The sequence below is a fragment of the Schistocerca serialis genome, chromosome 2 (assembly GCF_023864345.2).
Source record: "Schistocerca serialis cubense isolate TAMUIC-IGC-003099 chromosome 2, iqSchSeri2.2, whole genome shotgun sequence".
Lineage (NCBI taxonomy): Eukaryota > Metazoa > Arthropoda > Insecta > Orthoptera > Acrididae > Schistocerca > Schistocerca serialis.
In genome coordinates this window covers 778,019,275-778,037,509 of record NC_064639.1, presented here as the reverse complement: position 1 = coordinate 778,037,509, position 18,235 = coordinate 778,019,275, and the positions used below count along the sequence as shown (strand labels likewise).

Here is an 18,235-nt window from a genome sequence, read left to right as displayed (position 1 = left end):
ACAGTCAGCATGCGAGTGATGGGACACAGCATCTATGAGGTAGCTATGAAGTAGGGATTATCCCATACAACCATTTCATGAGTGTACCGTGAGTATCAGGAATCCAATACAACATCAAATCTCTAACATCGCTGTGGCTGGAAAACGATCCTGCAAGAACGGGATTGACTGAAGAGATTCATTCAGTGTGACAGAAGTGCAACCCTTCCACAGATTGCTGCAGATTTCAATGCTGGGTTACAACAAGTGTCAGCGTGCGAACCATTCTACGAAACATCATTGATATCAGCTTTCAGAGCAGAAGGCCCACTCGTGTAGCCTTGATGACTGCATGACACAAAGTTTTACACCTTGCCTGGACCAGTCAACAGTGACTGGAAACATGTTGCATGGTTGGACAAGCCTTGTTTCTAATTGTATCGAGTGGATGGATGTGTACAGGTTTGGAGACAACCTTATGAATATGGACCCTGCATGCCAAGAGGAGACTGTTAAAGCTGGTGGAGGCCCTGTAATGGTGTGGGGAGTGTACAGTTGGAGTGATATGGGACCTCTGACAAATCTAGATATGACTCTTGCAGGCGACATATATGTAAGCAACCTGTCTCATCACCTGCATCCACGTATGTCCATTTTTCATTCTGAAGGACTTGGGCAATTCCATGAGGACAATGCAACATCCCACACATCCAGAACTGCTACGAAGTGGCTCCAGGAGCACCTTTGTGAGTTTAAACACTTCCGCTGGGCACCAAACTCCCCAGACATGAACATTATTCAGCATATCTGGGATGCCTTGCAACGTGCTGTTCAGGAGAGATCTCCACCCCCTTGTACTGTTACAGGTTTATGGGCAGCCCTGCAGGATTCATGGTGTCAGTTCCCTCCAGCACTAGTTCAAACATTAGTCGAGTCCATACCATGTCGTATTGCAGCACATCTGCATGCTCGCAAGGGACCTACACGATATTCGGCAGGTGTACCTGTTTCTTTGGCTCTTCATTGTATATGTATGGGGCAAATATATTGTAGTTCTACCCAAGTACCTTGTCATTTCACACAAATCTAATTTCTCTCATACAATTAATAACAAGAGTTATGGTAATCAGCAGTGCTTCTATTGATAATATTACCATATAAACTGAGATTGTAAAACTAACTGTGTTAATACTTGCCATTAAACTCGGAGTATAAGATTAAACAATGAAAAAGCAACTGAGGACTAATAAAGGAAAAACTAATTGTATTGGCTCACTGGTAAGATGTACACAACCCAGTTGGAGTCTGTGAAAAATGTAATATATTCTGCAAAGTAACCCACAGTTCCCAATAAAAGCGTTTCAAAATAAATTCCTATTCCCTTTCTTTTTAATTTATTTTTGCAAGTATTTGTAGGATATGGACATCAACTGCAACTGCTGCTAAACATTTTTATTTTCCTTTGAAATATTTCTTGGAACAGTGGTGTTCACAGTATTTGTTGAACTTTCTTGATTAACCACTCACGTGTGGCATGCTGGAGGTGAGTGATTGCAGCAGTGTTGTATGTTACAGATTTCTGCAACCTGTTGCACATGCGTGGAGCAGTAAGAGACATTTAATTGTTTTGTGTTTTTTGTTGTATTTACAATTAAAGTAAACATTGAAGCAGATACAAGCCTATACAAATATTTCTACATCTGCTTAAAATCTGTGAGGAACACAACAAATTAAGTTGTTACCTGAATACGTCTGACAGAAACTACAGCTTCAGCTAATTCTGCCACTCCTCTTACAAAAACCATCGACATTAACTGTGCAAGAATGTTGAAGTATGTGAGAACAACAAATATCTGAAAAGACAACACAAGTCACATTTGTTTAATGTATATGTATTTGATGCATATAATAAATTTAATACAAATGATGTACAGGTACTTTCAGAAAAACAAAAAAATTCTTCCCTAGTCTATAAAAAAACTATGTTAAGTAACTTCATTGATTCTGAGTTTGGTCATTAAAAGAAATTACCTTGTTTGCAGTCAATTCATTTCCCAGCTGTACAAATGTGACCAACGCACAACACAAGGCCAACCGAGTTGTACATAGATTGAAACTCATAAAAATACCTCGAATATAGGAAGTTTTCAGGATAACTATCATCTCCAGCCTGGAAAAGAAAATCTTTTCTGAATACTTCAGAATGATTATACACCAGTCATAGTGACACGGCAACATAAATTTTCTAAATACACATTTTTAAATTCTCACTCACTTTTGCAGCCCTTGATTTGATAAATACATTTTACTCAGAATGTTATACAGTTTATTTAATGGTACCTCAATGAAATAGTGTCACCAAGAGTTTCCTGTGAGCACAGTAACTTTATTAGATTCCTAACCATCTGTTTCTGGAATGACAGTCCCATTTTCACAGTTTCCATTGTATTTCATATTTCATACTGCAGACAACCAATAGGCCTGTATTGGGAATCAATTGAACCTACTGATTCCATGTACAAGCTTCATACCATAATACAATGATGGTGTTAGGTTATGGTGCAAGATGGTGAAGCAGTAGCAAACACTTCAGTTAGAAATTTATTCATCATAGATCATCCATGAGAAACTATTTGAGTATAGTAACTACGATCCACAGAAAAGAATTTATTAACTTCTCGAATTATGCCTGCAATATGGAGAACAAGTGAAGTACATGAAGAGATTAAAAACACCTCCCTTTTTTTAAATTTCAAGCAGGTGGGACATGCGAATTTCAGTGATATTTATCCAGTGTGCATCACGAAGGTGGTATGTTTTTTACAGTCTACCACCACACTGTAGTTTTTTTTTATTTCCTATTTCTGCTGACTTAAATCTGAAGGATCAATATTTCCTTTGCTGAGTTTGACCAATATGCTTTCTTACTCACTCACTGATAAATGAGAGATATATGTGATGAATTGTGGAAATACCTTCAACCTTTTTGTATACATTTAAAAACACAAATTTTTGGATGTTATTTTCACAAAACAATTTAAACAGTCCTGATATAAGTTGTTTACAAGATGACACACAGTGAACAGCAATGCCATATATGTGTGTTGGTACTGAATAATTTAGTTTATCAGAACTTGAGTTAAGGCCTTATTCAAAAAAGGAATTTGCCATATGCGAAATAAGTTTTCATTAACAGACTATGTAGAGCTCACAAATTGTGGTGTTCTTTAGGCGTTCTTCACAGTAATTGTGGAGTATATTAAACCAGTCTCTTGATACAAATCTTGATTTTGGTAAAACATTACAAAAATATGTTGCATGCATCATAATTTTGTAAGACACCTTGATGGTAAACAAAGAGAAGATGGTGAAAAAATTCCCACAGAAAACTGTCCTTTGTTACTTCTGTAACAAAATGGTGTATTCCATAAGCGTACTGTATTGTATTTTATTGTATTTATTTGGTCCAGTAAATCTAACATGTAGAGCACAGCACATCAGATATTGGACAATTCAGTGCAAATATCTTCATTTTTACAATAATTAATACATTTTTTCATCTCTAACTTATAATTAAACTATTTTAGCTAGAAAATTACGACTGAAAATGTGAATAAACTAATATTAATGGTTATAGTCTTTAGCCTACACGCTATAAGCAGATAGTCCGATTTGCACAATGTTTTAGTAGATGATAAACAATGTGGCTTATAAGTGTAACATTAACTCTTTTTAGGCTCTCAAAGGTTTTGGAGGAACTCTTCCAGACTATAGAAGCAATGCATTAACAGACATTCTTTTCATACAGCTTTAAATTTCTTAGATCAGTTATTACTTTCATTTCTTTTGGCAGCTTATCGTAAATAATTTTACCAAGGTGTAATGTTCTTTTTTGATGCAAATTGGTTTTTATTTGGAGCATGTTAGTTTTCTGTCTTGCATCATGTTGATGCACATTTTCATTTTTGAGGAGCACATTAGGATTTGTTATTGCATATTTCTTAATGAACAGTGTGCTTTCAAAGATGTAAATACATGGAAGAGGAAGAATCCTCATCATTTTAAATAGTGGTCTGCAAGGTTTGTTCTTTTTTTTTATTCCAGCCATGATTTTCTCTATCCTTTTATGCATCCAGAAGAGTTTTAGACAGGATGATGAGTATCCAAGAAAGTGGCCCCAAACTTCAAAATAAAGGGTATATTAGCACAACAGTCCACCCTGGTAGCTGAGTGATCAGTGCGACAGAATGTCAATCCTAAGAGCCCGGGTTCGATTCCCCGCTGGGTCAGAGATTTTCTCCGCTCAGGGACTGGGTTTTGTGTTGTCCTAATCAGCATCATTTCATCCCCATCGACACGTAAGTCGCCGAAGTAGTGTCAAATAGAAAGACTTGTACCCGGTGAACGGTCTACCCAATGGGAGGCCCTAATCACACGATATTTACATTTATTTAGCACAATAAACAATCATTAGACAGTCATTCAAGCACTCTTATTAAATAGTATATGGTATATTATCAATGTGAGTATGCCATCTAAGGTTATCTTGCAGACAGATCCCAAAACTTTTGTATTCACTACACTTGCAATATCTGTGTTTGATATCTGCATTTTTATATCCTCTTCACTGTTTCTATCAACATTATGAAAACTTAACGCTACTGTTATACCTTTATTTATTATTAGTTTGTTTTGGCAGTTCACAACATTAGTTAATGTCTCGGATAGTGTTGTCTGTAACATTTCTGGTGTCTTCCAACTGACTAAATGGCTTGTGTAATCTGCAAACTGGATAGTGCTATGACACTGTTTGATTAATGCTAGGTAATTTTCATCTATAAAAAACGGATAATTTACATCTTTGTAATCATAATAATGTCCGATTGATTTATTAACATATCTCATTGTCTTTCTACTACTTGCTTGTGGCCAGTAAGATATGATCTAAGCCAGTTGCTTGGGAATGACTGTTAGTGGTATCAAAGCCAGTGTCCAGTCCCTAGTGAATGAGGCAAGAACTGAAATTCAGGGTAGTAAAGCAAAATCTGAAAAGCTGAAGTGTCCAACTCCGTTTTCAAATGTTGCATTGGAAAGGAAAATCCAGAATTGCCCCATTTTAGTCCTCGCGCCACTGAAAAGATGAATGAAATAAGTATTAGTATCGGTGGTGTTGAGAAACAGCTGAAGTAGTTAAAACTGAACAAAGCTCAGGGCCTCAATGGAATCCATGTCAAATTCTATACTGAATTTGCAGCTGAGCGAGCCCCTCATCTAGCTTTAATCTATTGTAGATCACTCGAACAAAAAACCGTGCTCAGTTCTTGGAAAAAGGCATAGGTCACACCCCTCTACAAGAAGGGCAGTAGAAGCAATGCACAAAACTACCATCCAATATCCTTGACACTGATTTGTTGTAGAATCTTAGAACATATTATGAGCTCAAATATAATGACCAGGATGACCTTCTCAATTTTGGAAACATTGATCATATGAAACCCAACTCACACTTTTCTCACATGACACGCTGAAAGCTTTGGATCAAGGTAAACAGGTAAATGCAGTATTTATTGATTTCCAAAAAGCACCTACGCTTATTGTCAGAAGTATGATCATATGGTGTATCAAGTGAAATTTGTGACTGGATTGAGGACTTTTTGGTAGGGGGCATACAGCATGTTACCATGGATGGAGAGCCATCATCAGATGTAGAAGTAACTCTACTTGTGCCCCAAAGAAGTGTGTTGGGATCCTTGCTGTTCATATTGTATATCAATGACCTTGCACACGATATCAATAGTAAAATCAGCTTGCTGCAGATGATGCAGTTATCTGTAACAAAGTACTATCTGAAAGAAGCTGCATAAATATTCAGTCAGATCTTGATAAGATTTCAACGTGGTGCAGAGATTCTCAACCTGTTCTAAATTTTCAGAATGGCACTTCACAAATCGAAAATTGTAGTATCCTATGACTAATACCAATAAGTCACTGTTGGAATTGGCCAACTCATAAAAATACCTGGGTGTAACACTTTATAGGGATACGAAACTGAATGATCATATAGGTTCAAAGTAAGTGGTAGACTTCAGTTTATTGATAGAATACTACAGAAATGTACCCAGTCTACAAAGGAGTTTGCTAATGCTTACAAATCACTCATGCAACTGGTTCTAGAATATTGCTCATGTCTATGGGACACGTACCAGACAGGACTGACAGGGAATGTTGAACGAATACAGAGAAGGGCAGTACAAATAGCAACAGGTTTGTTTAATCGGTGAGAGAGTGTCACAGAGATACTGAAGGAACTGGACTGGAAGTCTCCTGAAGATAGAAGTAAACTATGCTGAGAAACTCTACTGATGAAATATATATGAGGGATATACTACAACCCCCTACATCACTCACAGAGGGATCATGAGGATAAGATTAGAATAATTACTGCACACACAGAGTCATTCAAACAATACTTCCTCCCACACTTCATACGTGAATGGAACAGGAAGAAATCCTAATAACTGGTGCAATGGGACATACACTCTGCCATGTACTTCACAGTGGTATGCAGAGTATAGATGCAGATGTAGATGTACCTCTGATACCAATACCATCAAGTTTCTGTAGCAATAGGATATGGTCTAGTGTCAGAGGCACATGACATTCACAAATATTTTTCTGAATACTTTACTTCACTAAAAGGATCTGCTCCGCGGCAGTTTGGCCATAATAACCACTAGCTTCTGTAATGTTTAGTAACCTAAAATAAATGTATATTGCATGCCTGATACTGTCATAATTAAGTGTGCTACTGTCATGTCAGAACCATTCTCACATATTAGAAATACATTATCAGAAATAATATTCAAATTGATTAAAACTTTAAGAAATAAAACCATTGTATGAAAAGGGCGATATACATGAAGTGGGAAACTGTAGACCATTAACATTGTTATCTGTACTACATGCTCAAACTAAGACCACTAATGGGAAATGCGTTTACGGTCACTTCCATCAAGCACTGCGTCCAGTGTCAACTTGTCTTGCATAAACAGTATTGTCGTAAGTAACAGAGACAGTCATGAAACATAGTTACAAATTAACTTGAAAAATTCTGTCTCTTGCATGAAAATCAATGCAATTTTTGCGAAGTCAAGAGTAGGCCCAACGGAATCAGCTATTACTCAACTCATTGAAAATATCGTAATGGGACTTCACAGAAACAGCAGTATTATAAGAATAAACTTACTGAAGTCATTCGATACTGTCCAATGATATCTTTCTAGACATAGTGTAATCGAATGTTTGCAATACATATGTGGAAAATAACCATATTCATGGACTGGTACCATGTGTCACAAGCAGTTTAATCAAGTGCCTGCTTCAACGTTAATGAATAATTTGAACAAAAGTGTTCGATCTCTGATTTATTTTTATGCAAACGTCAACTCTGAGTACCACGCAAAATAATTTTTCATACATTTTTGTAATTATTCAAAGTTCTACACGCAATTTTGAGTCGCGGAGTGTAGGGTACTACGCACCCTTGTTTTGTCTACATACTCACTAGTATTTCATTACGCTACATATTTTCTGACGAAAATGATCGTACATTGTCTGTGGATGAATAAACTACTGTCATGTAATAAGAGAGTCATCTTTTCTCTGTCTCGTGATGACTTGGTGTTGTGTGATGTCCTTAGGTTAGTTAGGTTTAAGTAGTTCTAAGTTCTAGGGGACTGATGACCATAGATGTTAAGTCTCATAGTGCTCAGAGCCCTTTGAACCATTTTTTAAAGAGATTCACCAATAAATACATAAATATCGTTAATATGTAGTTGTTATGCTTAACAAAATGGTGGTATTGGCCTATTTGCATTTTCTCTCCAAAAATTAGTTCTATCAACATTGTGTCAATGCTTCAGAGATTTCTAGTCATAGTTTCTTTTTTAATTGGCAGCCGCTGTAATTCTTCAACTTTTTACCATTAAGCGCGGGTCTCCATTCTACCACGAAAATCAACAATTATGTATCAGTACTGAATTGTACTTCCCTTTGAAACACTCATACTTAGCACAACAATTGTCCGACTAAAAACAATGCACCTGCGACCCTATATCCAACAATATAGGCATCTCCCCTTCGGCTGATAATTTTGTGTCTTGCGGAAGATTTAATCATCGGCCGATTTTTTCATCGTCCAAGCAAGTACTCCGATAAAGTAATGTGACTAGCCGAGCGAAAAATCGTTCTTCCGCGCCCAATCTGATCCAGATGCCTACGCATATGCCCACAATCCAGTTACCTACGGTTATGTTCTTTCCTGAACTAGTTACGCGTTTTGCCGTCGTTTCAGCTATGGCAGCTGACATGACATGTTTCCAGCAGCATTCACAAAATGATCGAGTTGACCCTGGTTGCTTCCCTGCATATACACTGACAAAAAGTACATTTGGAAAGACGATGTTGATTTTGATCCGATGGTGGCATATGCCGCCTGGGGGACAGTACATGTGCTGATAGCGTAGTGATGTAGCTACAGGATGCCATCTGTGTCTACCTTTTAATAGGGAATGGTCACTGCCAGAAGGCTCAGTGTGGTTTAAACTTGTGACGCAAGTAGGCAGCCATGCCACGGATACGCACACTCGCTTCCCACAGCCAACCCAGTGAGTTTGATAGAGGTCAATTTGTGATCTTCAGAGTGGCAGGATGGTCCTTTCGGAGAACTGCCACACAAGTTGAACGTGCTGCATCAGCGGTGCAACCACGCTAGTATCAGTGGTCACATGAGCATTCTCACATCCGTAGTCAAGGTTCCGGATGTCCACACAGCACAGACGCCCACCAGGTTCGTCGTATTGAAAGGGCAGCACTAGCGAATCGTACAACAACCACAGCACAGATAAGACAGCTTGTGAGCGCAGTCGTGTCAACATGGACTGTTGCGAACCGGTTATTAGCTGTGGGATTACGGGCACGCACACCACTAGCCCATCATCCACTCGCGCCACAGCATCGACATGCACAATTCGATTGGTGCCATTGGTGTCATCACTTCTGTCTCTATGCCGTCCATTTTTGGAACACAACCTACGACCAGTTTAGAGACAGAAATGATGACACTTTCTGCAGGATCTGACCATCATTTTGCAGAACAATGCTCAAGCACGTACAGTGCAAGCTGTTACTGATTTGTTTGACTGATGGGGACTGCTAAGTGCAATCCAACCCACTGCAGTCTCCTGACTTATGCCCTCGAGAGTTCAACTCGATTTCTGAACTGAAGGAAACATTTTACGGCATTCGCTTCAGGACTGCCACAAATCCGTCGGGGCAATAGACCATGTCGCTCGACCTGTCAACACAACTGGCACTGATAAGAGTATTCTACGACTTCCACATCGATGGCAATGCATTATACACAATGCTGGTGACTACTCTGAAGGTCAGTTAAACTTTGAAACACGTATCTATTTTTTACGAGCTGTAAATAAGTAGCTGCCACTATTAAAGTTCCAACCCTCGTACAACATGTGTCAATGTGGGTGTTTCAGAATGAGTCAACAACTGATACCTCAGACCACTCGTGCTATTGATCTGTAAATGTAATCATTTCACGTTCTCCATACATAAAGTCACAACAATAAATTTTGAGTGTGTGAATTTTTTTGGCAGTGTATATCTAAGTTTCGTGAATGGAAGGCTAAAGACAAAAATTTTAATACTGTACTTTCCTGGTTTGCTTGCTACAGTTTTAGTTTTTTTTCTGTTTAATTTGTGACCAAACAAATGACTCTGAAAAAGAAATCTAAAGCACTAAGTCACTGGACACCTAGCATTTTCCCTATATTAGTCTGTTTCATTTGTTTACACTGACTATGTAGAGTTGTAGACCCTACATCGGACAGATACAAGATTTTAATTCAGATAGGTCTTTTCTTTTTACTTTATTTTTATGATTTTCAGTGTACTTTCGATGTAGACTGGCATTGTTATCGACCATAACCCCCAACAAATCGACAGTACAAAATAGTTGGAAACAATTCACTGGAGTTTTGCTTCATTTCTAACACAATGTGGATGCATTCTTATGATGTTAAAAACACTTGTTCTGTTATTTCTGCGTGGTAGGCTATTTCCGTGCTCCGTTTAATAACTCCTTCTTTTTCTATTAAAAAATCTGAAATTTCATTTTCTTCTTCGAAGTTTGAAGTAGTTTCAGCTTCAGCGTTGCTTTCAGGATTCGTATTATATATCACTATCACTCTAATGGTCTGGCCATGCATCACATTCGTACCCAACATCAGCTTAGCCTTCACTGTCTTCTAGAAGTTTCAGTATGCAGATTTTCTGCGATTCATGCGTTACTATTACTCGCTGTTCAACAGATTTGTAGAACTAACAGATACAAATTTAGAAGTACAAAAAATACTTATCTTACAATGAAGAGTTTACCACTGTCGTCTGTCTGGGTAACTTGTGTGGCGGGGTGTGAGATACACGATAGTTGAATAATTTCATATTTTCCTTGGTTGCCGCTGATTGACTGGCTGTTCATTGTCGCAATCTTCGTTACAGAACGAGTGGGGAGGAGAAAATGAAATGTGGAAATACAACGCATACGACAAAATATAAGTCAGAGGATATATGACATCCCACGGGACCAACTCAGGGTTAAGTTAGTCAAATTAAAATAACGTAATAATGTTAGAGGCAAGCTCAGCCCAATATTGACCAATATCATATCGGCCAGTGGACAACGTTCATCACGGTGTGCTCTAGAGCACCATCTGTCATTATACGCAATTGGATGCCGTACAGTTTTGTTACGGTATAAGATGTTTTGGTGACACCCAAACGTGCTATGGTGGAAACAAGCTTCAGAGATGTCTGGGAGGTCTTCTACCTAGACTGTGACTTGGAAGTGAACAGATGATAGGAAAGTGCGCAAAGAAATTAAACGGAACAGTTTAATTGTACAATTTACATGAATGAATAATCTATTGGGTTAAACTGAAGTGACTTTTTTTTAAGAAAATTGTAAGCATAATTTAGTAAGAGCAAAAATAGTATTTCCCGTCGATGCCTTATCAAATTTACGAGACTATGAAGTGCTGGAATCTCGCCTCCGCTTTTGTGTAAGAATATGGAAGCTTAAGCAATAAGTAACTATGAACAGTTGACAACAGACAGTGTCACTCTACTAATTTACCCATTTATGCACTCCAGTCCATGCACAGTAGAAGAATCCATGAAATGAGTAAGGTTGGAGCTCATGCCTTTTGCCAACAGCAAAGTTTTTCTTTCACATAGAGTAACACCGCTCGCCATAGCGCTTTATGAAATGTCTACCAGTAACTCCGATAAGTTTCAGGAGTCTATCACCTCGCAAATGCAGCCCCTATTGTTTGATATTGTTAAATGTACTCCATTCATAAAATTGAAAACATTTGTCACATCTAAGAAATCTATCATCGATTTTTCACAATTGTTTTGACAAATGATAAGCTTTACAGCTACTCTGATAAGTACGAAATTCTTTTCTTAGTACCAAACGTCATGTTTCACTTGGTTATTTGTGCATGTCTTTCTTTCTCCTCGTAGCACAAGAACACCGGATTCCTTATTTTTCAATACAAGACTCAGAGTTCCTTTTGTCTATACTCGCGTAACAACCAAAAGAATTGAGCAGTGTTCTCTTACACACCTACAGATGCACGAAAAGTACATATCAAAATTTACGTGTGCCACAGTCGCCCTCCTTAGCATCTTACAATATGCACGAGTGTCTCATTATTGGTGTGTTCACTTAGAAAGAGTTCATCTGTATCTGACAACTCAAAACTGTTTTGTCAGTCAGCAAGAAACCACAGACATCCTCGCAAAGCGCGACATATTCAGAATCAACAACCAAATATTTGCGACATGACTAAATGTCATTGACGCTTGTTTCACGAGCAGCAATTTAAGCTGTACTCTTAGAGTCCTGTCTAACCACACCTTCGGAAAAAAACATGCAATATTTGTGACAAGCAAGAACACAAATGTCATTGCTGCTCTTTTCACTAACAGTAATTTAATCTTTCCGTTTTTAATCAGATTATGAATAAAGAAATTTAAACATGCCTATGTACTATGGAGAAAATGAGAAGGGAAGGTCCTGTTACAAACCGGTTGAGATGTCCACGGTTCACACCAACGAGTTTTTGCACCGTGGTATTTCCGACCAGCCTCCAGCAGTGCTGCGGCTTCCTTTGACGGTCGGAAAAGCCACGGCTGAAATGTTTCATGATCAAAATCAGGATACCGCGGCTACCGCTGTGATTATGACCTTCATTGTGCTCCGTGATTTTCGATGTTTTTACTGGGATAAACTACTGTTACCGCGTACATCTTTGTCACGCTAGTGTAGAAGGTGTTAAGAAATCAGATCAGGCTAAATCCATGTATTTCGCACATATATTTACTTACATAACCCGACTTCCAGTATTTCGTTCGTAGACGAATGAAGCAACGTGTGTCGAGAGAGAGAAAGAGGGAGAGAGAGCGAGAGAGAGAAAGACAGAGAGAGAGAGAGAGAGAGAAAGAGAGAGAGAGAGAGAGAGAGAGAGAGAGAGAGAGGTGACAAAAAGTCATGGAATGCCTCTTAATATCGTGTCGGACCTCCTTTTGCCCAGCGTGGTGCATCAACTCGAAGTAGCATGGAGTCAACAAGTTTTGGAAGCAGAAATACTGAGCCATGCTGCCTCTATAAAAATGGTTCATATGGCTCTAAGCACTATGGAACGTAACATCCGGAACCCTAAGTCTAGGGGACTGATGACCTCAGATATTAAGTCCCAGAGTGCTTAGAGCCATTTGTTCCGCGCTACACTCGAAACCTACCACCAGCTCTTACCAACTGAAATGGGGACTCATATGACAAGCCCAAGGATTATCAGTCGTCTACGTCCAGCCAATATGGTCACCAACCAAGGACAGGCGCTGCAGGCGATGTCATGCTGTTAGCAAAGGCACTCGTGTCAGTCGTCTGTTGTCATAGCCCATTAACGACAAATTTCGCCGCACTACTAACGGATACATTCGTCGTACATCCCATATTGATTTCTGCAGTGTTGTTAGTCTGGTAGCACTGATAACTCTGTGCAAACGCTGCTGATCTCGGTCGTTAAGTGAAGGCCGACGGCCACTGTGTTGTCTGTGGTGAGAGGTAATACCTGAAATTTGGTGTTTTCGACACACCCTTGAAACTGTGAATCTCGAATACTGAATTCCTTAACTATTCCCGCATTGGAATGTCCCATGCGTGTAGCTCCAACTGACATATTGCGTTCAAAGTCTGTTAATTCCCGTCGCGCGGCCATAATCACGTTGGAAATCTTTTCACATGAATCACCTGAGTACAAATGACAGCTCCGCCAGTGCACTGTCCTTTTATGCCTTGTGAGAGCGATACTGCCGCCATCTGTAGATAGACATATCTTTATCCCATGACTTAAGTCACCTCAATATTTTGATACATGCCGTGCCTGTGGTCTTATTGCATGGCTTGAGATCTTCGCTTTTAATGTATGCAACAATTAAAATCATTCGCGATCTATTGGCTGTGTCATGCCAAGAAGAGAAAGATAAGATAGGAGGAACAAAAGGAAATATCATAGTTCGAAGTTGCAAGGGACTTTGCTGTAGTGTAGGCAGAGGGAGTGAATGAATTCAGTAAAGGCGTGGAAGTAATTGGATAATATGTTTTGTTGGATCAGTAAAAAATGTTAGATGGGATGATTATAGTGATGGTGCGCATCAAGAGAGATTGAAGAAGGGTTAGTAAATGAACCCTAGAGAAGACGTACAGGAGTAGTAATTTCAACAGGATGACAACTGGTAAATGCAAATAAGACAGGGCATTGTAAATTTGTCCGTACATGGATGTATCTTCCAACTAACTGTGTCCAGAAAAAATGAATCGAGGTGCAAAAAGTACGTAATTTTATTTTTAAACTCAAATATGGAGGTTTTATTATTTTTTAGTTTGCAAAGCCAACTAAGGCAGATGATTTTTCATGATTTTTCGTAGTATGATGAGTGTTAATGTACTAATAGTTCAATTTTTTTCTCCGAATTCGTCTACAAGATGCAAATTGAAGAATAAAATAGGAAAGATAGCAATGGAAAAGACTTATTTAATGTTGTAAATAGAATTGGAATATGTAAAAATCTGTAATTTTCAGTTTATTGCGTAGGTCAGTAATAAGGAATAATTTGAGAGACCGCGAGTATCATAAAACAAAATAACAAGCATCAATTTCACAACACTTGTAGCTAAAGGACTAATCACAATAAGAGCCAAAACGTGATTAGCAAGGTTCCGTACAAAGTATCAGTTGTGTTATGTTTTGTTGCACGCCAGTGCAGGGTAGATGACATTCGTTCTTAAACAGACTGTGTCATTTATTTGTACTTTTGGTAGAATAATTTAAAAGACACGAAAAGGTAATTCTTATTGTCTATCTGTTGTAAAGACAATTTACGTGTAATTTTGTATATGCTCAAAAGATGACAGTAGTATTTTAAGCTTACGGGAATACAAGCAGTACCCAGACAACAGACTTCATTTGTGTTTTAGACTTTTATCATATGAGGTTCGAGAGAACATCACACTACAGTATGATAGAGATTTTTTTTTCTGTTTCCTGTGGTTTCTTTTTCCTTTTTTTCTGTGTTATTTTCATAATAGATTGAAAGAGTTATTTCCGGAAGAGCGCTATAAATTTATTTCTTTGTCCAACCATATTTCTGTTTATGTCGCGCAGTCGTCATGAATATAATTAGTGTTTTCATTTGTTCTGATGCTACATGTCTGCTACATGTTTTCTCATTTATTAACATGTTGTTTAAATTCATTTTCCATGTACTTAGAAATTTTGAAAGTGTAGTGTGAAGCGAGATGTGTTGAGCGACGTAGAAACATATTGATAGGTCGAGAGAGAAAAGCGTGAGCAACGCGTCTGGAGCAAGACCAACGAGGTGATGGTTGTGCCGCAAGAGTGCTAGTGTGTATTGTGTCCATGGCCATCGTAAAAATAAGTTTGGACGGTGATACGTTTTGTGATTTAGGTGTATATCACGGACACGGAATTCATAAACTTGCGTGTCTCGTTGCTTATTAGCTTGTTCCCAAGAGATAAGTGGAATTCTTAGCCGCATATGTAATAGCTCTTTGAAGAAGGGTGTTTTCCCAGATAGACTGAAGTATGCCATTATTAAACTACTGCATAAAAAGGGGATACGTCTGATGTCAACAACTACCGCCCCATCTCTCTTCAGACAGCCTTATCCAAAATTATTGAAAAAGTAATGTATTGTAGAGTAGCTTCACACATTTGTAAAAATAAAGTTTTAACAAAGCGTCAAGTTTGGTTTCCAGAAAGGTTTTTCGACGGAAAATGCTATATGTACTTTCACTAATGAAATATTAAATGCTCTAAGTAACCGGAAGTCACCTGTTGGGATTTATTGTGATCTCTCAAAGGCTTTTGATTGTGTGAATCATGGAATACTTCTAGATAAGCTCAAGTACTGTGGTATGAATGGGACAGCGCTCAAATGGTTTAAATCATACCTAACTGGAAGAGTGCAGAAAGTTGAAATAAGCAATTCACATAATATGCAAAACACTGGTGATTTCTCAAACTGGGGAACAATCAAGTATGGGGTGCCGCAAGGTTCGGTCTTAGGTCCTCTGCTGTTCTTAATATATATTAATGACTTGCCATTCTATATTCACAAAGATGCAAAGCTGGTACTTTTTGCTGATGAGCTATCACACCCAACAGACAAGAATTAACTGGTGAAATTGTAAACGATGTTTTTCAGAAAATCATTAAGTGGTTCTCTGCAAATGGGCTCTCATTAAACTTTGACAAAACACAGTACGTACATACAGTTCCACACAGTAAATGGAATGACACTATTGATAAATATAGACTTCGATCAGAAATCGGTAGCTAAGGTAGCATATTCAAAATTTCTAGGTGTATGCATTGATGAGAGGTTGAACTGGAAAAAACACACTGAGGATCTGTTGAAACGTTTGAGTTCAGCTACTTATGCTATTAGGGTCATTGCATATTTTGGCGATATTCATCTGAGTAAATTAGCTTACCATGACTATTTTCATTCTCTGCTTTCCTATGGCATCATGTTCTGGGGTAACTCATCATTGAGTAAAAGAGTGTTCATTGCACAAAAGCGTGTAATCAGAATAATTGCTGGAGCTCATCCAAGATCACCCTGCAGACACTTATTTAAAGAGCTAGGGATCTGCACTGTAGCCTCACAATATATATATATTCACTTATGAAATTTGTTATTAACAATCAAACGAATTCAAAAGTAATAGCAGTGTTCATTGCTACAACACTATGAGAAAGGATGATCTTCACTGCTCAGGGTTAAATATAACTTTGACTCAGAAGGGGGTAAATTATGATGCCACAAAAGTGTTTGGTCACTTACCTAATAGCATCAAAAGTCTGACAGATAGCAATATAGCATTTAAAAGGAAATTAAAAGAATTTCTTAATGCCAACTCCTTCTACTCATTAGATGAATTTTTGGATATTATAAGTGGGTAATTTCCCCAACTCCCACAAAAAAGTTAAAAACATTAAGTGTCATGTAATTTTTGTGTAATGTAATATCTTGTATAGACACCTGTTATTAACCTGACACGTTCCACAACATTACGAAGTGTCGTATTCATGATCTATGGAACAAGTACTAATCTAATCTAATTAGTCTGAACTACTACTCGGCTCATTAATCTTAAAAACTGTTACGTGCTAACCGCTAATCTACCTGAATACACTGTTTTGATTGGAGACCGCACAGACTGTTTAGTGCATACCGTGGACTGTGAAATTAAACAGAAATATGTTAACGCCTTTCCCTCTCAGGGACTGATATTAAGAACTTTTAACTGAGAACGTACTTTTACCTGAAATGTACGGCGTGCTGTCCGCCGCGAGATTGCTGTGCTTATACGATGACGTTTGTGTACAGCACGGATTGTTTGGTGCATACTACAGACTGTTAATTCAACTTGAAAAATTAATAGGTTGGTTGGTTGTTTCGGGGAAGGAGACCAGACAGCGAGGTCATCGGTCTCATCGTAATAGCTACGGACGGGGAAGGAAGTCGGCCGTGCCCTTTGAAAGGAACCATCCCGGCATTTGCCTGGAGCGATTTAGGGAAATCACGGAAAACCTAAATCAAGATGACTGGACGCGGGATTGAACCGTCGTCCTCCCGAATGCGAGTCCAGTGTCGAACCACTGCGCCATCTCTCTCGGTGAAAGATTAATATTTGAGGAGAGGAGGGTGGTTCTTTTTCGTCACATATGGCAAAATTTCGTGACAGGAGTAAGTCGCATTCGTCACAGCTTGTCTATGAAAAATTCGGACAAAAATCCATTGTGTTATTTGCAGTACGTCCTGTTCTCGCTGCACTCAAAACATTTGGCCAACAATATTCGAAAGCTTAAGAATAATTGGGCCACTTAAGAAGATCTTAATTAGTGTTTTGAGATTTAAAAAATCCAAATTTTCATAGCCAAGCGAAGAATGTAAAATAGACGAATGAGGTATCAAATTAATAGAGTGAGGTCAACATTTACAAAAAAATATTCGAATAAGAAGATTAGTCAGACAAATTTATTCACGAATATATTATTCGTAACTCAAAGAATGACGCCGTTTATAGTACTTGTAGAGAGTTCGATATCTAGTGTTTGTTCCCATGGAGTAGTGCAGTATCTGTTTGATAAATAGCTCATTAATGGTTTATTTATAAATGTGTCTCAGTAGCCCAATCGGCTACGATCAAGGATATTAAGCTAAAGGTTTAGGATAGAAATCCCGCTGATTCTACGATTTTTTTCCTTTTTCTTATCTTTCTTTCTCATCTGAAAATAAGAAAAACATCAAGTTACACTGTGTTTTGGGGTACACTGAGATCTTTGTTAGTGCCTGCAAAAGTCATTTCAGAAAGTTTCTATCATACACTGCAAGACACGTTAGTAGAACAATAAACATGAAACGCACAAAGACACACAATAAAATTATATATGCAACTTCAACAGTTCTGTAGCGTAATTAATAAGTCAAGAAACAAAAAACTGTATCTTGTACAATTGTTAACACACCTAAAACAAACTTCACTGGCAATTTGAAGTTTGACAGTACCGGCAACAGAACC

General features: G+C 38.2%; 1 protein-coding gene across 1 annotated transcript in view; it reads right to left on the bottom strand.

The window, feature by feature from the left end:
* LOC126455701 (ATP-binding cassette sub-family C member 4-like) overlaps positions 1-18,235 on the bottom strand; it is a 285,023-nt gene that overhangs the window by 107,789 nt on the left and 158,999 nt on the right. Inside the window, exons 7-8 of the mRNA XM_050091469.1 lie at positions 2,011-2,149; positions 1,722-1,832 (exon numbers count right to left, since the gene is read on the bottom strand). Coding sequence (XP_049947426.1) covers positions 1,722-1,832; positions 2,011-2,149 — 250 coding nt within the window. The remainder of the gene's footprint in view (positions 1-1,721; positions 1,833-2,010; positions 2,150-18,235) is intronic.